Source organism: Delphinapterus leucas, chromosome 1 (assembly GCF_059928025.1).
Source record: "Delphinapterus leucas isolate spDelLeu-1000000601 "Yukka" chromosome 1, BTC_Dleu_Yukka2, whole genome shotgun sequence".
NCBI lineage: Eukaryota > Metazoa > Chordata > Mammalia > Artiodactyla > Monodontidae > Delphinapterus > Delphinapterus leucas.
Window position 1 is genome coordinate 164635114 of NC_143129.1, and position 18542 is coordinate 164653655.

Below are 18542 nucleotides of genomic sequence, written 5' to 3' on the forward strand. Positions count from 1 at the left end.
TAGTGTGTACCAGGCACTAAGGGAGGTGCTTTAAATGAGATAATGACGGTAATCTCAAGAAAAAAAAAACCCTAAGCGGTATGGACTGTTACACCCATTTGACAGATAGGGAATCAGGCTCAAAGAGGTTAGGTAAATTGTCCAAGATTTTTCAGCTCTTCAGTGGCTGACTCAGAGCTGTTTTATCTAATATATACAGCGTGGCAACCAAAGATTGAGACTTAGGCTGAAACCCAAAGAAAGGAGAAATAATAAAATCATCATCATCTTAGTCTATTCAGTAAATGGTTAATTTAGTACTATGTACCAGTTACTGTCAATAAATTATTTAATTAATCTTTACTATACTGTAAAGTATCATTTGCTCCAATTTATAGATAAGAAATTGTGAGGAAACAGAGAAGCTAAATAATTTGCCCAGGGTCACAGTGCTAGTCAGGATTCAAACCCCAATTTATTTGAATACAAAGCTCTGCTATACAGCTTCTGAATGAAAATAATTTCATTCCGCTCTTCACCTTGAAAAATATACTTACTTTGTTTGATGAACTGGAAACAACCGGAAACCTCATTTCAAAACTTGATTTATGTGATCCATTTCTCCAGGCTGACCCCGTATTAGGAGTCTCTGAATGGTCCAAGATCTGAGAGAATACAGGTGTAGGTTTCTTACTGTCAGACATATTTTTATCAGAGACAGTTTGTTGAAAGTTACTGTTTGAAGAAGGGAGTGGGGGCCCATCATAGGCAGAGTTACTGAAGCTGATCCCTTCAGATTCTGTGCAAATTGTGCTCTCATTTAGGCTAAGACCATCTTCTCTCATCTCTTCTCCAAGGGAGGAGGGTTTTTCAGTAACTTTGGATGTATCAGTCTTGTCCTTATCAAGTACAACATTACAAACTGTTGGATCAAATGGTGCAACTGTAACTTTTATAAGATTCTTTTCTAGTGCAAAGCGTCTGTTCAATGGTTTAGTAGGAGTTGGTCCATGACCAACTGATGTATTTAGTTGAGGTAGTTTGAAGAGGCTAGTGGTCTCAGCTTCTGGTCCCAAGCTGTACAATGAATTTTTCTCTTGGGGAGTATCAAGTGGAATTTGACTCCCTTTCCCTCCCTTCTCAACATTCCTGCTGTCATCGTTAGGCAAGCCTCCTCCCCAAGAAAAGTGCTCATTTGATAGGTCATCATCCTTCAAGAGTTCCTGAATCTCTTCCTCTGTGAAACTGAAATGGCCATCATCTTCCCCATCAGACAGCTCCAGCAAGGAGTCATCCAATCCGTCCTCATCCAAGGAATCCCAAGAAAATGGGGCATTGTCTTCAGGCAAAAGAGAGGTACCAGAAGACTGTTCAGAGGGCACTAGTGAGCACGGCATATCTGGAGAAATAAAAGGCAGTTTCGCTGAGGAACAGGAAATACCCTTATATCAATTCCAATCTGCTCTAGAGAGTGGTGGTGTCTTAGTATTTCAAATTCTTTGCACTATGACTTGTAACATGAGAAAGTTTTAAGATATTTAAGCTTACCAGAATCATGGAAATATATATCAGAACAAAGAGATACTTTTTTTCCTATCAAAGTGGCAAAAATTAAGATGACACAGTAATCTAGTTTGGTGAGAATGCGAGAAACAAGGATCCTCACACACTATCAGTGACAGTATAAGTCAGTACAATATTTTGTGGAGAGAAATTTGGCAACAGCATTTGACCCAGCAATTTCACTTCTGGAAATTTATCTTGCAGAAGTACCTGTACAAAGGCACATAGATACATTTACAAAGATGTTCAAAGTAGCATTATTCAAAACATCCAAATATTGGAAACAACCTAAATGTCCATCACCAGAACTGTTCAGTAAAATCATGGTACACTCATGTTATAGAATACTTTACAATTATTTAAAAACACAATGAAGTGGATCTGTATATACTTTACAATTATTTAAAAACACAATGAAGTGGATCTGTATATACTATCATGGAATAATATCTATAACATACAAACAAAATAAATATGTATGTAAAATGTTTGGATTTTCACAGTTTACACTTTTTAGAAAGCAAACATGTATTACTTCTGAAAATGAAAAACAAAAAACAAAAAAAACTTTAAGCATACAATAAGATAAAGAATTGTCTTTCATACTGTGTGGAGCTGCTGGTGTGATCTCTGCCTTTGCCACGAGACCAAATGGAAAAAGGGTTCAGCTCCTGCTAGCTGTTCTTTTCAGGAGAGTTGTCAAAATGACTGACTCCCACCTTCCTGCAGGCACAAAGAAAATTAGAGGATCTTCTCATCACTTTCAACTCTGCTAATTACAAAGTCAACTGCATTATGCTTTAAGGTGCTCCATCTATTAATTTTGATCTTGATTTTTTTTAAATACCACAAAGTTGGATTTCGAGTCAAGAACATCAAAGAAAAATCTTTAGAGGAAAAATTATGCAACTAAGGAACTAATTTTCCTCCTCCCAACAATTTATACTTTCTTAAGAATATCATTTGCTCTAGTAAGATGAGTACTGTCTTGAGTCCAAAGACCTGGGTTGTTGTCCTGGTTCTGTCAATAACCAGCTGTGATAATTTGGGCAAGCCACTTAACCAGGGACTTGTTTCCTCATTTACAAAATAGGGAAGGGATGGAGAACAGGGATTAGGTGATGTCTAAGATTCCCCCAAGATCTAAAAGTTATTATTATGACCATACATATAAAAGCTATAATTATGACCATACATAATACATACAATATATGTGTTATGACCATACATATATACATATATAATTATGATCATACATTTTCAATACATATATAAACACAAAGAACAGGTCTGGAAAAATACAACGCAAAATTGATGACTGTCATAACCTGCGGGGGAATCCTGAGAGGACAAGGGGAGACTTTAGTATTTTACTTTTTTACTTGAATATTTATATATTACTTGTATAATTAAAACCTAGTTCTTAAATAGCTAATGACGGACCTAATCTCTATTTTCTAGATGGCAAAGGTGATAGAAAGCTGATATTTACATATCACATGTCAACAGCTAAGAAGCTATAAGAAACAATCACCAAACTCAATAATTTGGAAAATTCTTGTAGCCTTTTAACTGTGAATTCTCCCCCAACCCACTTCCCTCCCTGAATTTTAGTTTTGGTTCATGCACTCTTTCAGGAAACATTTTCTGAGCTACTATCCTCACACAGCACTGAGCTAGATAATTTGTCTCTATAAGATTTCTAAGAAATAAAGATATGATTTCCACCCTCAAGGAATGTATAATCTTCCTACAGAGACAAAACTGAAAGTTACGTACCAATATGAGAAAATACAAAATGCTATGGACAATAAAGTACTATAGAAAGAGGGAATTCCCTGGTGGTCCAGTGGTTAGGACTCCATACTCTCACTGCCTAAGGCCCAGGTTCAATCCCTGGTCGGAAAACTAAGATACAACAAGCCGCGGGGCGGGGTGCAGCACAGCGGGGCGGGGTGGGGAGAAGTACTAGAGAAAGTTAGAAGGAAATGGGAAGGATTACAGAATTTTAGAATTAGGAGGGACTTATGTAATGTATAGCATGGTGACTATAGTTAACAATAGTGTATTTTTTATTTTAAAGTTGCTAAGAGAGATCTTAAAAGTTCTCATCATTAGAAAAAAAATTCCTAACTGTGTGAGGTAATGTATGTTAACTAAACTTATTGTGGCAACCATCTTGCATTACGTACATATATCAAATCACGTTGTATAACTTAAACTAATACAATGTTATATGGCAATTATATCTCCAAAAAACTGGGGGGAAAACAAGTTAAAGAAAAAGGCTTGTCCATCTTAGAGATGAGATGGGACAAAAAGGGAAGAAATATTAAGCACCTGTTATAAACTACGCACTGTGAGACACATTTTACAACTCTAACCCCTCAATATAACTCTATAACACAGATCTTATCAAAGAAACTAAGCTGTTATATTTAAACTTAAGAGTTGCCATGGCTTTTTATCTTATTTTACCAATATTTCAGCAATTGGGAGACAGTTCTAGGCACTGAAGCAGGTGTCTCTATGAAAAGTAATTTCTCTGGCCAGTGACTGGGTTATATTATAGAGTGAAGTTATTTCTTCAGGCAGCAGTAAGAAAAAAGTTTACTTCTGGAAAAATTTTTCTTTTACTTAACGAAGTTTGTGGGTGTCAAGCACAAGTATCACAGGCACAGGGGTTAAGGAGCCACATTTCCGAAACTGAAGCTCTTTCTGCGCCACCACCCCCACTCTCCAACTCTTTCCAAAAGGTCTAGTCCTGGGAGTTCCCAGGCAGTCCAGTGGTTATGATTCCGCACTTCCACTGCAGGGGGCACGGGATCCCAAATGCAGCATGGTGCCGCCAAAAAGAAAAACAAAACAAACAAACAAAAGGTCTAGTCCAAGCACTTGCTTAATCAAATGAAGAGTTCAATACATTTTCACTTTTGGGAAACTAAAGTTCAGAGGCATTTAGTATACCAAGTATACAGAGTTAATATGCTAGAACAAGGATCCAAACCCAAGTCTAATTCCAAAGACAATGTTTTTTCTTGTTTTTTTCTACCACCCTTGTGATAGACTTGCCCTGGATCAGTAAGCAAATGGCAGAGCCTTCTATATTCAGTACACTCTCTAATATACTACGAAGGATGCAGACATCAAAAAGGGCTTTTGGTCCCTTGGCAAAAATAATTTAAGCCACCTTATTTTGCACAGGCTTCCCTTGATTTCCCAAGTGGAATGAAATAACATGAGAAATAACTGTGAATGTGGCCAAACCTCACTGGAAGAAAAACATCACTACTTGCAAACTTTACTGTGCACACAAAGGACCACTATTCTTCATAACCACTGAAAGCATCAATTCCTATGCCACATGACATCCACAGGCACAGAGCTGGCTCTTCTGAGCTTCTCTCATAGAATGTTCCAATAGGTCTAGGAGCAAAAGCATGCAGAATACCATATACATATAACATTTAACTGGCACAAATCATTCTCTTCACAATTTTATTTCCTCATTTTAAAAAATACTTTTTATTATAATTTAAAACATATACAAAAACAGCGTAATAGTATGAATTCCCACATACGCATCACACAGCTCCAACTATCGACCCATAGCTAACCTTGCCCCATCCACTTCCCCCTTTACCAGATTATTTTGAAGCAAGTCCCAGGAATCACATCATTTCATCTGTAAATAACAAGAATTCCTCATATAAAATATCCAGTTCATATTTCCAGCTATTTTATAAATGTCATATTTTTTAAGATAAAAAAAAAACAGTATCCAAATAAAGGCCATATATTGCAATCGGCTGATAGGTCTTGTGAGTTTTTTAATCTACAGATTCCCATCTTTTTTTTCCTTACAATTTATTTGTTAAAGAAACAATAACATAAATTGTGTATGGATACATATATATACATCATTAAATAGGAATAAGGAACACCAAGTTCAGGATAGTGACTACCTCTGGTGGTGGGGAGGGAAGAGGAATGGCAAGGGGGTGTGAGTAGGTTCAATTCTATCTGTAATGTTTTATTTCTTTAAAAAACATTAATAAGAAAAGACCTAAAACAATAAAGCTAGGTGGTGGGTATAACAGTATTGTTACATGGTATAACTATAATTTTTATATGCTTGAAATATTTAATAATAAAAACATTTTAAAATTAAGAAGTCAGTGGGGAAAGATACAATGATTACATTCTGAAGTTTCAAATGTCCTCCCTTGTAAAATAGGGACCATCACAGTACCTACCTCATAAAGCTGTTGCAAGAATTAATGAGATCATGAACATCAAAGTACTTAGCATACTACAGGCACAACGTAAAAGCTAAATTAGTAGTGGCTGGTTATTATTTTACCCCACCATCATCATCTCCCTGACCCCTGAAGAGTCAGTCAGTCTTAAGATAAGCACAGTAATGGTAGGAAAAGATTGTTAAACCGACAGGAAACTTCCCCTGGTCCCTGCTTGTTAAGAAATTATTCAGTATGCTCTAATCCCTTCTAATTTAACCCAGCATCTTGTCAACCACACTGTCACAATAAATTGGTTAAAGATGAGGCCGTATGGACATTTGAAATATCAGGCAAATTCTGCAAATTAACGGTCACTGAAGTGAGACACTGGACTAAAATTCAGAGACCTCTGTATTTCACTTGAAGTCTCTGAACCTCAATACAGATGAGAACACCATTCTGAAACATGGGGATAATTAGTCACTGTTAACTTCGAACACAGATTATCATGAGGATCAAATGAGGGGATGTTTATGAAAGCATTCTCAACCTAAAAGCCTTATACTAATGAAAGTTGATATTTAATAAATCTGCAAGGGAGGAAAAAAAATCTCGGATAAAACTGAAGTTCTAAAGTGAAGTTCCACAAGACAGCCTTAGTACTTCCCTGTCTGCCATTCCACCATCACCTGCCTTTCTTGGCACTTGCTTTGTAGTGATCTGAAATATGAGGATCTCCTTATTTTTAAAGGAAAAATATTTTCACCATCTCTCAAGTCTATCTCTTAATTCTCTGCTCCCCATCCCTTCTGTGACCCTATTCTGTCCTTCCATGTCTCTCTCACCTGTCCACCCCCCTCTTCACACTTCAGTTTACCACCCCCTCCCGCTGTTCTCTAACCTCCTGGTTGCAACTTCAGAAACTGGCTCCCTTTCTATTTTTATCGTACCTAAGAAAACCTACTGCCTTAAAGCACAAAGCCTTATTTTATTAAGGCCACGAAAACTGCAACACCAGACACAACCCCACATCCCTCTTTCAAGGCTCTAAAGCCAAGACCATTACCAAGCTGGATCTGACAGGTATGGCCAAGGGAAAGGATTATTTCCAAGAGACCGGACTTCCCCAATGACCTTTGATTTCCAACCTTTCCTACATGCAATACATGTGAGACATACAGCACTAAAGGCACTCAGTAGGCTTTATCACTCCGTAAAACGGCCATAAAGTTTAATCAAAATCAAACTGAACTGAAATTATCTGTGAGAATTCTGCAACGCCCTTTGCCGTAAACACTGCAGGACAGAAAAACGACCCAGGGCTGGAAATCTCTGCTTGAGGTAACGTTTCGCTTAGATAAGGGTGCCAGGACATCATCCCACATGGGCATAGAGACAAAATACTTCCCAGCTGCAGCAACAGGTTTCTTTTTAAAAAGAAAATGTCTTTTAAATGATTTAGATAGGTTTGCTAAAGCTTGAAGCCTTTAACAAATCCACAGGAAACTGGAGGTCAGGTTGGGGCAGCAGGAACACAACTCAATCACTTCCTCTCCGGGGCCCACCCTGCAGTGCCAACTGCCCGCCCTCCAGCCCAGGAAGGAACCGGTACCGCCTCCAGTCCTAGAGCGTTAGGAGGAAGGGGAATCGCAGTTCACCTTTCGTAGGATACGGCTTGTCCGCCCCCAGCTCTCCCTCAGAAGCGCTGCGACACGGCATCGCCCTCGGGGCTGGGACTTCGCACTTCCCGCCTCCGGCTCCCCTCCTCCCAAAAGACCAAGAGTTCCCGCCTCCCGCGAAAGGCGGGAGAAGCGCGGGGCTTGCTGCCCACCCCTCCCCCAGCAAGAGCAAAAGCGGCCCGCCAGCAGGCCAGCGCAGTGCACCCTCACCCTGCGGATGGCTGCCCACCCCTCACCCTGCGGATGGCTGCCCACCCCACACCTCAGCTGGACCCGGGCCTCCGCTCCCCCCTGGGGCGGCTCAGCCTCTCCACCCCCCAGCCCCCCGCTCGCAAGGCGCGGCCGGAAAGACCGCGATCTTCTGCCTACCGACACCCTCCCGGCCCCGTGGGGTAGAGAGCAGAAGCACTCCCTCCATCTCCACCTCCAGCCCCCCCGCCCCCACTGGGTAGGGAGAACGGACCTCACTCCCCCTCTCGGGTAACCAGACGGCCTCCCTTTGCCTCGGCAGAGTGAGGGGCATCTATCGCCCGCCGACGTGGAGGTGGGGGGCAGAGACACTCCCCCCCCCACCGCCATCACCTCAGAAACGACAACAAGCCCTTCTCCCGCCAGGGTGAGGGCCTCTCAACCCCTCAACGGGGCGGACGGCTTGCGCGGCCCTCTGGAGAAGCAACAGGCGACCCCATCCCCCTCCCAGCCGAGGAACGCCGACCCCCTCGTCCCTCAGCTGTTCACCTCCAGAAGCCGGGCCCAAGCCTACGTGAACGACTGCACCTCACTCCGCCCCCTGCGCCATTTTATCGACCCCTCCCCGACCTCCCCCACCGCGAGGCTGCCGGGCCAGCGCCAGGGGGAGGGCAAACAGGCAGTGATTGGCAGGAAACCGCCCCGCCTCTCAGAAGGTTGTGCCCCGCGCAGGCGCCGCAGCTCCGCCCTCCGCACCGCTTACCCCACCTACTGGCTCCACCCCTTTTCATCTCATCGACCGGCTCGACTTTTCGCTGCTCCTGACTCTTTCCTGGCTGCTGGTAGGAGGACAAGGGTCCAGGCCGAGCAAGCCGAGCGACGAGTTCAGCTGATGCAACCTAACTGGACCTGCGTGACAGTTCCCGGCACGCGGCGGCGGCGGCGGCGGCGGCGGCGGCGACCGAGAAAGGGGCGCGAGTGCTGGGCTCAGGGCAGGAGACGGAGGGGACAGAGCCATGGGGGACGCTCTGAGCCCTGAAGAGAAGCTGCACCTTATCACCCGGAACCTGCAGGTTGGGCCTTGGGGTTGGAAGTGCGCCGTTGGGGACTGGGGGCCGGAGGTCCAGTGATCCTGAGCCCCGCTACGGCGTCATAAGTGTGTGAGGCCGGGGACTCCGCGCCGAGGCCGCTCTGAGAGAGATTGCAGTCCTCACTGCCCGTCGGTCAGTCCCACAGAAATCACAGTAGGCTCACCTCCAGTGTGCAGTTACTTGTGTTGAGCCAGGCTTCGAATCCAGGGCTCCCACCCCACCCACCCTATTATGTGCCAGGCGCGGTGCTAGGCGCTGGGGGATACGACGGGAGGACCCTGCCCTCCCAGAGCATGTCTGGAGGAAATCAGACGTTTAAAATGACCCATAATCCAAACATTTAATTACAGTCGAAACAAGTACTGGAAGGTACTTTACGCGGAGATCTTTCTTGAAAGGAAGTTACGGGGGAGGGCCGGGGGCAGTGTCAGGGAAAGCTGAGGAAGTGACCTCTAAACTGCGCCCTGAAGGATGCGGATCACTTCTTCACTCCACATGTGTTCCTGCTGGTTCCAGGCACTGCAGGAGTAGAAGTTAACCAGAATACTGGGGGCTAAAAACGTGTCAGGTAGAAGGAACCCAGGGCAAGATCCAGAGGGAAGAAAGAACCCTGTGGTTCAGAGAGAAGGCTAACTTGGCTGGAGTAGAGGAAGCAAAATGCAGATTAAGCACTAGGAAGTATTTATATTGCTCATTCCCTTGACTCAGGCCTCTACTGTCGCGCTGCCTGGAAGGCCTTTCTTGGCCACGTTATTTAAGTAACAAACCACTGCCACCAGAACTGCCACATCCCTTGCTCTGCCTTTTTTTGTTGTTGTTTCTCCATAGAACTTACCACCATCTGACATCCTATACATTTTACGTGTTTGTTTAGGAGGCATAGGCAGGGACCAGGTCATGAGGGCCTTGTAACTATGTTTAACATTGGGGTTTTAGAAAGGGCAGTGGTTACATTAGTTGGGCCACAGCTTGCTTTTCTCTTTTTATGAGATACAAGTAACATATCATAAAATCCACCCTTTTAAAGTGTGCAATTCAGTGGGTTCGTTTTTTTTTGTTTTTTTTTTTTTGCGGTACACGGGCCTCTCACCGTTGTGGCCTCTCCTGCTGCAGAGCACAGGCTCCGGACGCGCAGGCCCAGCGGCCACGGCCCACGGGCCCAGGCGCTCCGCGGCATGTGGGATCCTCCCGGACTGGGGCACGAACCCATGTACACTGCATTGGCAGGCGGACTCAAAACCACTGTGCCACCAGGGAAACCCAATTCAGTGGGTTTTGATGTAGCAACAAGGTTGTTCAATTATCACCATTATTGCAGAACATTTTCATCATCAAAAATAACCTGTACCCATTAGCAATCACTGCCCATTCCTCCCACCTCCCCAGCCCTAGGGAAACATGAATCTGCTTTCTGTCTCTAATTTGCCTGTTCTAAACATTTCATATAAATGGAATCATAATATGTGGCCTTTTGTGTCTGGCTTATTTCACTTAGCATGTTTTCAAGTTTCATCCATGTTGTTGCACTTATCAGAACTCTATTCCTTATGACGGCTGAATAATATTCCATTATATGAATATACTACATTTTGTTTCTGCATTTGTCAGTTGATGGACATTTGGGTTATTTTCACTCATAATTTGATCTTAACCAGAGATTCTTGCATGCTTCCCCTTAGGCAGATCCTTTGTTTCCTAACCTCTCTCCATAAAATAAAGAGAGGTTGGGAAGAAATGACACACAAAGCTAGTGGCATTGACTTACTCAGGTTTTAAAGGGTAAGTGATATGACCTTTCCTTGAGTAGTGAAAACTCTCCAAGTATCCAAATAGTCAGTGGCTCAGAGGATCAGCCTCCAGCTGGCTTGGAACACAAGATTTTAACAAATCCTACTAATAGGTGATTCAAATCAGCAAAACAATTTTTGTCTTTCATGGCTTCCAACAGCCCCCCACAAACCGTCACCTGAAGAAACACTAAAATCTCTTATCAGCAGCATACTAGCCTATTAGGATTTTTCCAGTATTGTCTTAGGGCAAAATGAAATTATTATTAAAGTATTTAAATAGGTGAATGAGTTAATCAAATTTTGGTTTTTAAAGACCTCTCTGGCTTCCTTTTGGGACATGGATTGGAGAGAACAAGAGTAGATATGGGAGACCTGTTAAGAGGCTATTACGGTTATCTTGGTGTGATCTCTAATGATGGCCAAGACTAGGTTGGTGGTGTAGAGGCGGAAAGAAGTAGGAGGACTTAAGAGCTGTTTCAGAGTAACTTACGCAACTCAGTGAATGATAGTACCATTTATTGCACTGGGGTGAAACTAAGTGAAAAATATGGTTGGGGAGTGAGGTAAGAAGGTGAAAGCATGAGTTTAATTTTGCACGTGTTGTGTTTGAATGAACTGGGTTGATAACAAGTGCATGTATATAGGTGTGAGCAGGAGATTTGGTAGTTACTAGTTCATAAGTAGTAATTGAAGCAACTGTAGAGGATCAGTTAGGGAGAATGTAGAGTAAGAAGAGAAGAGGTAGGGCCCCAAGGATTGCTATTATTTAAATGATTAGGAAGAAGAACAGCTGCAAAGAAATCTGAGCCCCAGCAGCCAGAAAAGTAGGAGGAAAACTAAGACAGTAAAATAGAGAAAGCCAAAAGAGGAGATTGTTTCAGAGGGAGTGAGGACTAAAAAGTATTCACTGAATTTAGCAACACGGAGGCCATCTGTGATCTTAGCAAGAGCATTTTCAGTGGTGTGATGCTGTGTAGAATTCAGACTAGAAGGGGAGATAAGGAATGGAGAGCAGAATAAGAGACACCTTTCAAGAAATTGGCTGTGAAAGGAAGGAGCATGAGCTAAAAGTAGACGGAGGGGAAGATATGGTTAGAGACATGCTCCATTCCCCTAACGTCAGTGTCTGCACTGGAGTGGTACTGGCAAGAGCACCGGCTTCATTTGGCTGTCACTCAGCAGTGAGAGCCTGGCTAGACCTCCCTGCTGGCTCTGAGCCTGGACCCTCAGTGAAACATACCTTTGTTTTCCTTGTCACAGGGTAAAGGATGAGCAAGGTGGGGCACTGGCATTAAACCAGCTCTTCTGCTTCCACAACAGGAGGTTCTCGGGGAAGAGAAGGTGAAGGAGATATTGAAGGAGCGGGAACTTAAAGTTTACTGGGGGACAGCAACCACAGGCAAGCCACATGTGGCTTACTTTGTGCCTATGTCTAAGATCGCGGACTTCCTGAAAGCAGGATGTGAGGTAAGAACTAATGTTATAAAGCAAGCAGTTGCCCTTGGGCAATGGCCAAAAGAGAGACTTAACAAGACTTACCTCACTTGTTTGGAGGTACTTGGACAAATTCACATTTTGATGGCCCCTTATCTCTTATGCCCAGGTAACAATTCTGTTTGCGGATCTTCACGCGTACCTGGATAACATGAAGGCCCCGTGGGAACTTCTAGAACTCCGAACCAGCTATTATGAGAATGTGATCAAGGCAATGCTGGAGAGCATTGGGGTACCCTTGGAGAAGCTCAGGTTCATCAAAGGCACTGATTACCAGCTCAGCAAGTAAGTGCTCAATCATCCACCCTCCTTGTGGCTCTGGTGCTCCTAGCTAGTTACAGGCCTGGGGAGTCAAGGATTAGAAGTTGTTGGGCTCTACCTGTTAAGAACCATTAAAAATTGTATACACTTTGTCCTTTTAATTCATCCATCAAAAATCTGCTGACTAGTAAATGCCTCGGTACCATACTGTTTGCTGGAAATATAAGTGTAACCACAACAAAGTCCTTGGCCTTGCAGACCTCACAGCATATGGGAGAGTGGTGAAAAACTCAGTCTTACTTTCTCCTTCCAGCATCAGCAAATAATGATAAAAGAAATGTGAAAGAAAAATTTATATTTGTAACATTAACATACATATAATTTTATGTCCTAATTTTTTAATCTACAGTTTCCTAAGTAACTGTCGCCCACTCCCCCATCCCCTGCCCGCTGCCTCATAGTTTCCACATTCTTTAATTTTTTTAACCTCTCAAATAAGCCATGTATCACTCTAATGGTCACTTTTGCATTTAAACCCTTAGAACAACTTTTTAAGGTAAGCATTGTTCTATCCTATTTCACAGATAAGGAAATAGATTCAGATTTAACTTTCCCAAGTTCATGCAGCCAATAAGTAAAAGGACCATGATGTGAACCCAGATCTTGCTTACAAGTTGATTTCTTTTTTTACTTCATCTAACTTAACTTTCTTTACATTCCCCACTGTTGGACATTTAGAGTTTAAATAAAGCATATACCTCAGAGATATTGCAGGTTTGGTTCTAAACCACCTCAATAAAGTACATATCACAATAAAGGGGGTCATATGAATATTTTGATTTCCCAGTGCATATAAAAGTTATGTTTACACTACACTGTAGTCTGTTAAGGGTGCAGTAGCATTATGTCTAAAAAAAAATGTGTGTGCCTTAATTTAAAAATACTTTGTCATGGGCTTCCCTTTTGGCATAGTGGTTTGGAATCCACCTGCCAATGCAGGGGACATGGATTTGAGCCCTGGTCCGGGAAGATCCCACCTGCCGTGGAGCAACTAAGCCCATGCGCCACAATTACTGAGCCTGTGCTCTAGAGCCCATGAGCCACAACTACTGAACCCACGCACGAAGAGCCTGTGCTCCGCAAAAAGAGAAGCCCATGCACCACAATGAAGAGTGGCCCCCGCTTGCCGCAATTAGAGAAAAGCCCGCATGCAACAACAAAGACCTAATGCAGCCAAAAATAAAATAAAATTTAAAAATAGATTAATTAAAAAATAAAAACACTTTGTTGTTAAAAAAATGCTGACCATCATCTGAGCCTTCAGCAAGTCATAATCTTTTTGCTGGTGGAGGGTCTTGCCTTGGTGTTGATGACTGCTGACTGATCAGGGTGATGGTTATTGAAGGTTGGGGTGGCCGTGGCAGTTTCTTAAAATAAGACAACAGTGGAGTTTGTCACATCGATTGACTCTTTCACAAACAATATAACTTGCAATACATTTTCACAGCATTCTACCCTCAGTAGAACTTCTTTGAAAATTGGAGTCAGTCCTCTCAAACCCTGCCACTGCTTTATCAACTAAGTTTATGTAATCTTCTAAGTCTTTTGTTGTCATTTCAACAGTCATCATAGTATCTTTTTAAATTTTTATTTATTTTTTTATATAGCAGGTTCTTATTAGTTATCCATTTCATACATATTAGTGTATACATGTCAATCCCAATCTCCCAATGCATCCCACCACCACCCCCACCACCACTTTCCCCCCTTGGTGTCGATATGTTTGTTCTCTACACTTCATAGCAACTTCACCAGGAGTAGTTTCCATATGAAGAAACCACTTTCTCCTCTCATCTGTAAGAAGCAACTCCTCATCCGTTTAAGTTTTATCATGAAATTGCAGCAATTCAGGCTCCACTTGTAGTTCTCGTTCTCTTGCTGTTTCCACCACATCTGCAGTTACTTCCTGCACTGAAGTTTTGAACCCCTCAATTTCACCCCTGAAGGTTGGAATCAACTTCTTCCAAATCCTGTTCATGTTGATGTTTTGACTCCTTCCCATGAATCACAAATGTTTTTAATGACATCTAGAATGGTGAATCCTTTCCAGAAGGTTTTCAATTTACTTTTCCCAGATCCATCAGAGGAATAACTGTCTATGACAGCTATAGCTTTACGAAATGTATTTCTAAAATAATGACACTTGAAAGTCGAAATTAGTCTTTGATCCACAGGCTGCAGGATGGATGTTGTGTTAACAGGCATGAAAACAACATTAATGTCATTGTGCATCTCTATCAGAGCTCTTGGGTAACCAGATGCATTGTCAATGAGCAGTAATGTTTTGAAAAGAAACTTTTTCTGAGTAGTAAGTCTCAATGGTGGGCTTAAAATATTCAGTAAACCATGTTATAAACAAATGTGCTGTCACCTAGGCTTTGTTGTTCCATGTATACATCACAGGCAGAGTAGATTTAGCGTAATTCTTAAGGGCCCTAGGATTTTTGGAATGATGAATGAGCACTGGCTTCAAGTTAAAGTTACCAGCTATATTTGCCCCAACAGCCTGTCCTTGAAGCTTTGAAGCCAGGCACTGACTTCTCTCTTGCTATGAAAGTACTAGATGGCATCTTCTTCCAATATAAGGTGGTTTCGTCTTCATTGAAAATCTGTTGTTTAGTGGAGCCACCTTCATTAATTATTTTACCTAGATCTTCCAGGTGACTTGCTACAGCTTCTACATCAGCACCTGCTTCTTCACCTTGCACTTTTATGTTATGGAGATGGCTTCTTTCCTTAAACCTCATGAAGTCTGAAGCTCGCAAAACTCCTGTTGATTTCACTATGGCAAAAAATTTCAGCTTGTTGAAGGCTCAGATGATGGTTAGTGTTTTTTAACATTTATTAATTAAGGTATGTACATTTTTTTAGGCATAATGCTATTGCAAACTTAATAGACTACAGTATAGTGTAAACATAACTTGTATATGCACTGGGAAACCAAAAATTTGTGTGACTCACTTTATTACAATATTCATTTCCTTGCAGTTGTCTGGAACTGAACCCACAATATCCCCAAGGTATGCCTACAATATGAAAGATCACTGATCACAGATCACCATAACAAATATAATAATAATGAAAAAGTTTGAAATATTTAAGTTACCAAAATGCGACACAGAGACATGAAGTGAGCAAACACTGTTGGAAAAATGGCGCCGATAGACTTGCTTGATGAAAGAAGTTTGCCACAAACCTTAAATTTTTAACAAACACAGTATTTGCAAGGCACAATAAAGTGAAGTGCAGTAAAACGAGGTCTGCCTCTACTAAGAAATTCACCCAGAATACAGCCCAGAGAGATGGACAAAAAAACTGTAAGCATGGTTGAGATGTGGATAAGAACTTTTGTTTCCAACAATCTGGCAGACTAGGTACTCTGACCAACCTTCCTGCTGAAAAGCATTTTTTTTTAATTAATTTATTTATTTTTGGCTGTGTTGGGTCTTCGTTGCTGTGCATGGGCTTTCTCTAGTTGCAGCGAGTGGGGGCTACTCTTTTGTTGCGGTTCACAAGCTTCTCATTGCGGTGGCTTCTCTTGTTGCAGAGCATGGGCTCTAGGCACACGGGCTTCAGTAGTTGTGGCTCTCAGGCTCAGTAGTTGTGGCTCATGGGCTCTAGAGCGCAGACTCAGTAGTTGTGGCGTACAGGTTTAGTTGCTCTGTGGCATGTGGGATCTTCCCGGACCAGGGCTCGAACCCATGTCCCCTGCATTGGCAGGTGGATTCTTAACCACCACGCCACCAGGGAGACCCTGAAAAGCATTTTTAAAATGCTGGATAAGGGACTTCCCTGGTGGTCCAGTTGTTAAGAATCCACCTTCCAATGCAGGGGACGAGGGTTCAATCCCTGGCTGGGGAACTAAGATCCCATATGCTGCAGGGCAGCTAAGCCCGCCGGCACTTTAGAGCCTGCATGCTGCGACTACTGAGCCCGCTCCCTATGGAGCCTGCATGCACTCCACAACTAAAGAGAAGCTGGCGTGCTGCAGCTAAGACCTGATGCAGCCAAATAAATTAAAAAAAAAAAAATGCTGGATAAAATATTTTTAAAGCTTCCTAGATGCTTCAAATAAATGAATTGGCAAATTAGTCAAGAATACTCAGTGGCGGGCTTCCCTGGTGGCACAGTGGTTAAAAATCCTCCTGCCAGTGCAGGGGACACGGGTTCGAGCCCTGGTCTGGGAAGATCCCACATGCCGCGGAGTAACAAAGCCCGTGCGCCACAACTACTGAGCCTGTGCTCTAGAGCCAGTGAGCCACAACTACTGAAGCCCGTGTGCCTAGAGCCCGTGCTCCACATCAAGGAAGCCACCACAACGAGAAGCCTGCTCACCGCAATGAAGAGTAGCCCCCACTCGCTGCAACTAGAGAAAGCCCGCACGCAGCAACAAAGACCGAACTCAGCCAAAAATAAATAAATTTGTTTATTTATTTTTTTAAAAAAAAGAATACTCAGTGTCCAGAAACCAAGTGAAAGTAGAAATACAAAGAGATTTGTATTTCAGTTTATCTAAGATGCTTTCAAAAATACTGCTAATTAGAGACTTCCCTGGCAGTCTAGCAGTTAAGACTCTGCACTTCCACTGCAGGGGGCATGGGTTCAATCCCTGTCAGGGAACTAAGATTCCACATGCCATGTGGCACAGCCAAAAAAATAAAATAAAAACAACAACAAAAAAAAATATTGCTAATTAATCTATGACATGCCTTTATTTTTAAAAGCCACCTAGATTTCAGAGATGCTAAATGTTTAAAAAAATGTGTCTTAGAATCTGTAAAATACAAGAAGAACACTTAAGACTACATATACCTTGAGGGAGCTGGTTGAATTGTATGTGCTTGAATTTTGATTTTTGTGGCCTCACAGACCACAATGGGAAAAAAAAAAGGAAAAGATAAAACTAGAGTACTAGGCCAAAAGGTCCAATATTTGAGTAATAAGTGTTCCAGAAAAGAGAAAAAAGAGTCAGAGGGAAGGAAATGAAGTACTAATTTAAGGACAATTAAAGGACATGAGTTTCCAGATTGAAAGGGCCTGTTGAGTGCCTAATAAAATGAATGAAAATAAACCCACACTAAAGTACATTGTCTTGGGACTTCCCTGGTGGTCCAGTAGTTAGGACTGTGCACTTCCACTGCAGGGGACACAGGTTCAGTCCCTGGTCTGCGAACTAAGATCCCACATGAAAAATAAATCAATCAATTAATAAATAAATAAAGTGAATTATCTTGACATTTTAAAGCACTGGAGACAAAAAAAAAAGTATTATACAAACTTCCAAAGGGACAAAAGAAGTGACATACAAAATGTCAGGAATCATAATGGTTTTGTGTTTCTCCAAAGGAACAGTGAAAGCTAAAAGGGGATGAAGCAAAACCTTTAAAATTCTGAAGGAGAGGAATTTCCAACCTAAAAATCTGTACCCACCCAAACTACCTTTCAAGTGTAGTGGTAAAATATCTGAAAATATGTATTGAAAAAAAATTATTTTCATGTTTTTGTTGGCTATTTGTGTTTCCTTTTCTGTTAATCAAGTGTCTATGCAAGTGTTTTGGCCCATTTTTTAACTTTTTTTTAAAGAGTTCCTTGTGTGTTCTATATACCAAGTCCTTTTTCATTTATATAGCATGAGTATAGAGAATTAACTACTGGAACAGAATAAAGAGTTCAGAAATAGATCCTCACAAATATGGAAGCCTGATATATGCCAGAGCTGGCATTGCAGGTCAGCAGAGCAAGAATAAACTTTTTAAGAAAAAATGGTGCAGAGACAATTGGTTATCCACATAGGGAAGAAGATGATCCCTTCATTCCAAGTAGATTAAAATTTTAATTGTAAAGGCCAAACTACAAAACATATAAAAGGCAATGTATAGGGCTTCCCTGGTGGCACAGTGGTTGGGGGTCCGCCTGCCAATGCAGGGGATGCGGGTTCGTGCCCCGGTCTGGGAGGATCCCGCATGCCGCGGAGCGGCTGGGCCCGTGGGCCGTGGCTGCTGGGCCTGGGCGTCCGGAGCCTGTGCTCCGCGGCGGAAGGGGGGGCCGCAACAGTGAGAGGCCCACGTACTGCAAAAAAAAAAAAAAGACAATGTATAAAGCTGTCCTATGATCGCAGGTCAGGGAAAATTAAACCAGACACACTAAAAGCACAAATCACAGGAAAAGATAGATGAATTTACCTTCATTACAGTT

General features: G+C 42.4%; 2 protein-coding genes across 6 annotated transcripts in view; one reads left to right on the top strand and one right to left on the bottom strand.

Annotated features, from left to right (window-relative positions):
• S100PBP (S100P binding protein) overlaps window positions 1–8269 on the bottom strand; it is a 31768-nt gene extending 23499 nt beyond the window's left edge. The window contains exons 1-3 of one of the 4 annotated variants that reach the window (XM_030760031.2): window positions 8201–8269; window positions 2122–2265; window positions 537–1378 (exon numbers count right to left, since the gene is read on the bottom strand). In XM_030760031.2, the coding sequence (XP_030615891.1) occupies window positions 537–1378; window positions 2122–2146 (867 nt within the window). In that variant the 5' untranslated portion in view covers window positions 2147–2265; window positions 8201–8269. The other 3 variants (XM_022575117.3, XM_089896729.1, XM_089896725.1) reach the window with 3 other exon arrangements.
• Window positions 8270–8591: 322 nt separating this feature from the next.
• The window catches only part of YARS1 (tyrosyl-tRNA synthetase 1), a 29167-nt gene continuing 19216 nt past the window's right edge, over window positions 8592–18542 (top strand). The window contains exons 1-3 of one of the 2 annotated variants that reach the window (XM_022575115.3): window positions 8592–8724; window positions 11853–11999; window positions 12136–12311. In XM_022575115.3, the coding sequence (XP_022430823.1) occupies window positions 8668–8724; window positions 11853–11999; window positions 12136–12311 (380 nt within the window). In that variant the 5' untranslated portion in view covers window positions 8592–8667. Of the gene's footprint in view, window positions 8725–11852; window positions 12000–12135; window positions 12312–14998; window positions 15171–15335; window positions 15368–18542 lie in introns of those variants that run through there. The other variant, XM_022575116.1, reaches the window with a different exon arrangement.